At 44.0% G+C, this 8,379-nt stretch overlaps 2 protein-coding genes across 2 annotated transcripts in view; one reads left to right on the top strand and one right to left on the bottom strand.

The window, feature by feature from the left end:
- Positions 1-92: 92 nt before the first annotated feature.
- sgsh (N-sulfoglucosamine sulfohydrolase (sulfamidase)) lies at positions 93-3,346 on the bottom strand. The gene is made up of 7 exons (XM_058381695.1): positions 3,063-3,346; positions 2,459-2,619; positions 2,225-2,330; positions 1,682-2,013; positions 1,334-1,415; positions 1,008-1,211; positions 93-810 (listed from the first exon to the last, which is right to left on the bottom strand). The coding sequence occupies exons 1-7, from the start codon at positions 3,151-3,153 to the stop codon at positions 251-253; spliced, it is 1,536 nt and encodes a 511-aa protein (XP_058237678.1). The 5' UTR covers positions 3,154-3,346; the 3' UTR covers positions 93-250.
- A 779-nt stretch (positions 3,347-4,125) lies between these two features.
- Positions 4,126-8,379, top strand: part of slc26a11 (solute carrier family 26 member 11) — a 27,877-nt gene continuing 23,623 nt past the window's right edge. The window contains 3 exon segments of the mRNA XM_058381395.1: positions 4,126-4,134; positions 5,736-5,963; positions 7,036-7,228. Of these exon segments, the coding sequence (XP_058237378.1) occupies positions 4,126-4,134; positions 5,736-5,963; positions 7,036-7,228 (430 nt within the window).

The raw sequence follows: 8,379 nt of genomic DNA on the forward strand, positions 1-8,379 counted from the left end.
AGACTCCGCCCCCAAGTGGACACGTTTATATCACATATAAACACTTATACACTCAGCTGTTTTTTTTGAAAGCATCTTACATCCACTTACACTGTACATCAAAAATATTTATTATATAAAAAATTCTTAATAGGTCAATTATTTTAAACCATGTGCTTTAAAGAAAATAATAAAATAAAAATAAGTGAAAAACAAGAGGTTGTGTTCTTGAAGTGATCTGTGAGTCTTGAGTCATTAAGGTGATGCTCCCTCACAGCTCGTTGTACAGAGGCCTGCACTTGGGCTCCATCTTGTCCTCGAGCACGGCGTCCGGAGCGCAGACCCACGGATCCTCTGTCTCCCACTGCCACTTCAGCAGCTGCTCCTTCAGGAGCTCCAGCACGGCTGTGTAACGCGGGTCCGAGGCCAGGTTGGTCTGTTCGGCCGGGTCAGAGTGCGTGTCGAACATCTCCCAGCGCTCCCTGTAGTAGTACTGCCTCAGTGTCTTGAACCAGTGGGTGGGCGTGCCCGCCTGCGTCCTCTGCAGCAGGTCTTGGAAGGTGGGCGAGACGTAGAGGTCCTGGTCGATGGGGAAGGGCGAGCGGTAGTTCAGGTTGTGCAGCAGGACGTAGCGGCCGCGCCTCACCGAGCGCATGGGGTAGTACATGGTGGCCTCGTGCAGACTCTGACTGCCGAACGCCGTGTCCCACACGGGCTCCGAGGACAGCGCAGGGAGCAGGGAGCGACCCGTCAGGTGGACCAGAGACCCGCGGGTCAGGCTGTAGGGAGGATACGGTACCGAGAACCAGTCCAGCAGAGTGGGAGTGACATCTGACAGGAAATGGAGAGATTATCAGATTATTAAAATCAGATTATTAGGCTGCATGTAAACGTATCTGATGTGTAAAATGAGAGCACAGTACGGCTGTGGAAGGATTACGCTCTGTAGAGTGCAAATGGCGCCATCATGTGGTCATAAAACATAACACAGGAGTGTGTGTGTGTGTGTGTGTCTGTGGGTGTGTCACCAAGCAGGCTGACGTAGGCGTCACTCGTCTGTCCCCAGCGCTCCCGGTGTTCAGGTGAGGAGATGATCATGGGTTCGGCCACGCCCGAGTCATACAGGTTGGTTCGTCCGTTTGGAAAGGGGATCCCGTTATCGGAGCTGTACATCACCAGCGTGTCGTTCCCAAAGCCGGCGTCCCGCAACTCCTGCAAGACCAGACCAATACCTGCAGGAAGGAGGGGGAGGGGTCAGGGGTGGAGGCGGGGTCAGTACAACACACTACTGTTAAAGAGACCAAATAAAAGCAGAAACAGTAAAAAAGGTGAAAATGAAGGAAAAACCACTGACCCTGGTCCAGTCTGCTGACCGTGGTGTACTGAGCCGCCAGGTCGGCCCGAGCAGCCGGAGTGTCCGGGATGAAATACGGCACCTGGAAAAAATCCAAGAAAAGAAAAACTTTTTAAAGTAAAAAAAAAAGTATCTAAAACAATTTATTTAGGAAAAAAAATGAAAAGAAAAAAACTATTTTTAATTGGTTTAATGTGAAAATTAATAATAATTAATAAAAATAATAAATAAATAAATTTAAATTTTAAAGTAATTACAACAATTATATATTGATATATTAACTTTTTTGTTAAGTAATTAAGTTTCTGCTTCCCCACGTGGTTCTGACCGCCCGGCCACTTGTCTCACCTTCACCTGCTCAGGTGTGTAGTGCTGCGGCTTCCAGTCGGGAATTCTCCCCATGCCGCTCTCTCCGTTCCCGAACTTCTCACAGAAGGAGCCGTACTGAGGCTGTGAGTGACCACAGCGGTGCGGGTCGTGAAACGCTACATACAGGAAGAAGGGCCGAGTCTCCCCCCCGCTCCTCTCCTCCTGCCTGTGCTCCTGTAGAAACTTCCGGACCAGCAGCTTGATCCGGGTGATGTTGCGTCCCACCTGCAGGACCGAGCCGTTCTCCTCCGTGTAGGCGAAGTCGAAGGGAAACACGGCGCCCGGACCCACGTGCTTCTTCCCGATGATGCCTGAGGAACAGCAACATCAAATTAAATCAAAATCCAAATCAGATCAAATAAAAATCAAATCTAAAACAAATCAAATCCAAATCAATTCAAATCAAATCAAAAACAGTTAATTCAGAGTACATGAGAAGAGAAAAAAACAAAACAATATAAATTTAATAAGTTTAAATTTGCAGGTCATGCGTCTGTAGGCGTAGGTGGTGTTGTTCCTCACCGGTGCGGACGTTGGACTGTTTCAGTAACAGCGGGAGACTCTGCACTCCGTCGAAGGAGTTAAAGTGGTGCACACCCTGGTGGAGGCCGTACATCCCGTTCTGGTGCTGCGGGGAAACAAAACCTCACGTCACTCCTCCATCAGCCGAGAACACGGTCACGCCGTGAGAGACGGCACGTCTGCATGCGCCCCGGCCCTGTGTACGGTGTAGTGGTGAGGTGACCGTGTCGGTACCTGCGGTAAGCCGGTGAGGATGGTGGAGCGACTGGGCGAGCAGCTGCTGACCGAGGTGAAGGCGTTCCGGAAAACCACGCCGCGTCCAGCCAGAGCCTTCAGGTGAGGAGTTCGCACCACCGTGTTGTTGTAGACCTCCGTCTCGAACCCCGCGTCGTCGGCTGCAGGGGAAATAAACGCAATACTGTGGATTTAAATATCACACATTTTACATATTAAAGCCTTAAACAGCTTCACAGTCCGGAGAATTTTGTTCTAAAGCATTTTTATTAGAAATGATTCAAAAGAATTGATTCATTCATGCTCAGTACATTGTTTAACAAACTTTACTGTATATTATTACAACTAATAATCTTCAGTTATGCAGTAAAACATTAGTATTTATGTCTAAACAATTACCTTTACAAGCTTAATCAAATAAATAACAACAATATCTTTATTAATGAACCGACTCCGATTCTTCCTTAAAATAAAGTGCTACAATTCTGTTCCTCTCTGCAGCCAGATTGATTATTGATTAGATTACTGATTATTATCAGCCTTATCAGCATTAATGACCTTTATTAGATGTTTATAACAGTTTATAACACGGTATAACAGTTACCGATGATGAGGAGCGCGTGTCTCGCGCACTCTCCCACCCCACACAGCAGCAGCAGCAGCACCGCCGTCTCGAGCTGGAGAAACACCGTCATTTCCGCCGTTATTAAAAGGAATGTTTGCGTGTAATCGTTTCAAATCGACTCTCTCGAGTCTCCGTGACGCTCCACGAGGTTTCTTACTGCCTTTAATAACATGATAAACCTTTCACTTCTGTAAAAAGTGTTCACGAGCGCCAAGGGACAAGCTGCACTCAAAACTTCACGCATAAACACAGTGACTTCCTTCTCCGCGTGTCACGTGATATGGATCACATGATAACTGTGGTTGCCATTTTGTAAAAAACCTCCATTTTTTAGGATTTTTAAAAAATATTTTTGTTTGTTTGTTTTTTAGGAGGAGGGTCATTTAATTTTATTCGGCAGACGTTTGCAGGAGTAATATTAAATTGTTTTATTATCTTGCATGAGAAAATGTCCACGTTCAGACGAGTTTATTGATATTCTGTCTGGCTCTCTGTGTTTTCAGTGTTTTCTCACATCACAAACTGAATTTCGTTCTAGATAAAACTGGTACTGAAAAATAAATTCTTAAAACACTTAAAAACAACTCGAAATGTGAGATAAAAGTAAGACGTCTGATTGAATAACGTCCGAATCCGAGATAGTGAGTCAAATGTTTGTCAAACGAGTAAAAAAAAAAAACAGCAATAATTATTAGATAAAAAATTATAGAAATAATATTTTGAGACGTCTGGGATATTCATTCAGAATATTAAATATAAAAATTTCAGATACATTTGAGTTGATATAATACCTTAGAACAAGTCAGAAATCTGAGATAAGTCATTTTCATTTCAACATTTTCATACAAGATGAGAGAATTAAAAGAGCAATGAGTGAAATATTTGAGATAAATTAGAAGTTTAGATAATACGTCAGATTTAAATAAGTTTTTTTTTTTAAAAAAGACAGAATGAAAGAAAGAAAAATTCAGAAAGATTTAGTAGAACCTTGAGATAATAAATCAGAGTTAATGAGTCAAAGGTTTGTTATAATTATGTCAGAATGTCAAAGGTTTGCGTCAGAATTGTGATCATAAATATGTTTTTGTATTTTTAGACAAGTCTACATATGAGATCAGATTAAAATAAATAAATAAAAATATCTGGCAGAATAAAAAAGTGTGTGTGTGTGTGTGTGTGTCTTTCTTGTAGGGTGTTTTCTCCACTCTGGCAACCCTCGCCGCTGAATGAGGAGGATGTTTGGTTTCTCGCTCTGTCACAAGAAAACTGCAGACTGAATCTCACACACAGGTAAAAGAAATCTACAAAATAAACACTTTTAAATAAATAAATAAGGGTTTTAACTTGTTTTCCTGTGTGCAGTCTGACAGCTGAAGCTTCCTTGCTCTGTTTTCTGCTTTTATTTCTCTCAGATTAGCCGCCTATGCTAAATAACCACTGAGTTTACGTTGTCCCTGCTGCCTCATAACCGGGACCTGTGTCTTCTTTATTAATTAGTTATTATTATTTAATTAATTATAATTAAACAAATTAACCCTGAGAGAAACTCACACACTGTGACTTCTAACGTCTATTTATTTATTTATTTATTTATTTATTTATTTATTTATTTATTTTTGTTTTGTTTGTAGTGCCCTAGGTAGGGAGCAGGGATGTTTATCTGTACAGTGGAAATCGTTCCTCTGGGGTTCGTGTGTGTGTGTGTGTGTGTGTGTATGTGTGTGTGTGTATGTGTGTGTGTGTGTGTGTGTGTGTGTATGTGTGTGTGTGTGTGTGTGTGTGTATGTGTGTGTGTGTATGTGTGTGTGTGTGTGTGTAGTCATATGATGAAGACATGATCATCAACAACTAGGATGAAAGTCCTGCTGTAGAAGTAAACAGATCATTTAAACACAAAGTATCTCATTTAAATAATTAATGATGAATGAATTAAATGTCATTATGTCATATTTTTATTATTATTATTATTATTTTTTTGTAATCAAATTAAGTTGTTATTCCAGATAAAAGTGTGTGTTTAAACAAGAGCATCACATCATAAGGATGTCAATCATGTAACCTGATGATTCAGAAAACTCCGCCCCTTTTTGTGTTTGTGGGCGCCTTCCATGACCGTGTCTTTAATTCACTGTGGCTGTTTGTTTTCCCTCCAGTTGAAGTGGCATGAGGAGGAGCTTCAACCATGTGATAAATCAATAGAAGGTAAGTAAATAATAATGTCACACACGCTGGAGATGTCTCTCTCTGTCTCTCTTTCTGTCTCTCTCTCTCTCTCTCTCTCTCTGTATCTCTCTTTCTCTCTCTGTCTTACATAATGTCTTTCTGTTTGTAACGTTTCCACTCCACACCCTACTAAATCAAACCACACCCACACACACACACACACACACACACACCCACACACACACACACACGTCTTCACCAGTCCAGTTCATCTGCTACATCATGACTCACTCATACAGGCTAAGACAGGTTTGCCCAGCGTCGTCTTTTGCCACTCATTTGTTACGAATGAGGAGTCTAAAAGACTAAACTCTCTTTAGATAGAGATGAAGCAGGCTGAATGAATCCAATCAGCAGGTAGTCAAACAGCATTGTGGGAAATGTAGTTTCCCAAAGTGCATTAATGACTCAGAATGTCGTTTATTCCAGAGGTTTCAGCAGACTCTGGCTATGGAGTCCTTCTCCGGTTCTCTGAGGCGCGGCTTGGCCAGATGTTGCTCCGTCGCAATGCTGCGTTCGCGTCTTCCCGTCCTCACATGGCTGCCGGCGTACAGTCTGACCTGGCTGAAGATGGACATGCTGGCTGGACTCACCGTGGGGATGACCACCATCCCTCAGGCTCTGGCCTACGCCGAGGTGGCCGGCTTACCTGTGCAGGTAACGACTACGAAAGAGCATCTGGAATGACCAGTCCAGCAGCTCGCTGTACACTGGGATGTTTCATGTATTAGAAAAATAATCAGGATGTGTAAAAAAAAAAAAAAAAAACATCAGGGCGGTGTCATTCAGAATCCACTTCCTGTTTCGGTTTCCTGTCACACTGCTCATGATCTGCTGCAACATTTCTGCTAGAACAGATTGATGAGTCACTTTGTGGTGGAGTCACGTCCACATCATCCCCGTCATTCCCATCGTCTCTATCATTCCCATCGTCCCCATCTTTTCCCATCATTCCCAATCTTTTCCCATGGCCCCCGTCATTCCCATCGTCTCTATTGTTCTTATCGTCCCAATCGTCCTCATCATTTCCATCATCCCTATTGTTCCCATTGTCCCCATCGCTCCCACCATCCCCACCTTTTCCCATCACTCCCAATTTTTTCCCATCATTCCCATCATCCCCATCTTTTCCATTCCCCACCTTTTTCCATCACTCCCAATTTTTTCCCATCGTCCTCATCATCCCCATTGTCCACATTGTTCCTATCGTTCCCATCACCACCATTGTCCCCATTGTTCCCATCGTCTCCATCATTCCCATCATCCTCATTGTCCCCATCATTCCCATCATCCCCATTGTCCCCATCATTCCCATCATCCCCATTGTCCCCATCATCCCCATCTTTTCCCATCATTCCCATCGTCCCCATCTTTTCCAATCGCCCCATAATCCTCATCGTTCCCAACGTTCCCAACGGTCCCATCGTCCCTATCGTTCCCATCGTCCACATCGTTCCCATCCACCACACCGTTCCCATGGTCCACATCATTTCCATCACCTCTATCTTCCTCATCATTCCCATCATCTCCATCATCCCTGTCACCCACATCTTCGCCTTTACTCCATCATCCACATCCCAGTCCTCTTCATCATCTCCATCATTCCCAGTGTTCCCAGTGTTCCCACAAGTCTTTGCGCTTGTAACAGATGTAATAAGATTCTCGCTCTCTTACTCACTCTCTCTCTCTCTCTCTCTCTCTCTCTCTCTGCACCCCCCATTCCCTGCAGTACGGTCTGTACTCGTCCTTCATGGGGGGTTTTGTTTACTGTGTGTTTGGGACGTCAAAGGACATCACCCTGGGTCCGACAGCCATCATGTCCCTGTTGTGTTTCTGGTATATCAGAGGGGATCCGGTGTACGCAGTGGTGTTAACGCTGCTGTGTGGCGTTGTCCAGCTGGCCATGGCTTTACTCCGACTCGGTAAATAAAACAACACATGACACACTGAGATCTGATTTAGTTCAACAGAAAAACAGCTCAAACACCGTCACCTGGAAGAGTGAGCAGTGCCACAATTGTTGATACCCTTGACCATGGTATTTTATTGAGCTGTTTGTGGTGTTTGTGGTGTTTGTGGTGTGTTTGTGGTGTGTTTGTGGTGTTTGTGGTGTGTTTGTGGTGTTTGTGGTGTGTTTGTGGTGTGTTTGTGGTGTGTTTGTGGTGTGTTTGTGGTGTTTGTGGTGTGTTTGTGGTGGTTGTGGTGTGTTTGTGGTGTTTGTGGTGTGTTTGTGGTGTTTGTGGTGTGTTTGTGGTGTGTTTGTGGTGTGTTTGTGGTGTTTGTGGTGTTTGTGGTGTGTTTGTGGTGTTTGTGGTGTTTGTGGTGTGTTTGTGGTGTGTTTGTGGTGTGTTTGTGGTGTTTGTGGTGTGTTTGTGGTGTGTTTGTGGTGTGTTTGTGGTGTTTGTGGTGTGTTTGTGGTGTTTGTGGTGTGTTTGTGGTGTTTGTGGTGTGTTTGTGGTGTTTGTGGTGTGTTTGTGGTGTTTGTGGTGTTTGTGGTGTGTTTGTGGTGTTTGTGGTGTGTTTGTGGTGTGTTTGTGGTGTTTGTGGTGTGTTTGTGGTGTTTGTGGTGTGTTTGTGGTGTGTTTGTGGTGTGTTTGTGGTGTGTTTGTGGTGTTTGTGGTGTGTTTGTGGTGTGTTTGTGGTGTTTGTGGTGTTTGTGGTGTGTTTGTGGTGGTTGTGGTGTGTTTGTGGTGTTTGTGGTGTGTTTGTGGTGTTTGTGGTGTTTGTGGTGTGTTTGTGGTGTGTTTGTGGTGTGTTTGTGGTGTTTGTGGTGTGTTTGTGGTGTTTGTGGTGTGTTTGTGGTGTGTTTGTGGTGTTTGTGGTGTGTTTGTGGTGTTTGTGGTGTGTTTGTGGTGTGTTTGTGGTGTGTTTGTGGTGTTTGTGGTGTTTGTGGTGTGTTTGTGGTGTGTTTGTGGTGTTTGTGGTGTGTTTGTGGTGTTTGTGGTGTGTTTGTGGTGTTTGTGGTGTGTTTGTGGTGTGTTTGTGGTGTGTTTGTGGTGTTTGTGGTGTGTTTGTGGTGTGTTTGTGGTGTGTTTGTGGTGTTTGTGGTGTGTTTGTGGTGTGTTTGTGGTGT

The sequence above is a fragment of the Hemibagrus wyckioides genome, linkage group LG27, assembly GCF_019097595.1.
Source record: "Hemibagrus wyckioides isolate EC202008001 linkage group LG27, SWU_Hwy_1.0, whole genome shotgun sequence".
Lineage (NCBI taxonomy): Eukaryota > Metazoa > Chordata > Actinopteri > Siluriformes > Bagridae > Hemibagrus > Hemibagrus wyckioides.

Excerpts from the sequence above, each read along its gene's own strand:
- sgsh (XM_058381695.1), bottom strand. The coding sequence starts at position 3,153 with ATGACGGTGTTTCTCCAGCTCGAGACGGCGGTGCTGCTGCTGCTGCTG. Across the intron at positions 2,620-3,062 it reads ACACGCGCTCCTCATCATCG|CCGACGACGCGGGGTTCGAG; the intron begins GTAACTGTTATA and ends TTTCCCCTGCAG. Across the intron at positions 811-1,007 it reads CGCCTACGTCAGCCTGCTTG|ATGTCACTCCCACTCTGCTG; the intron begins GTGACACACCCA and ends ATTTCCTGTCAG.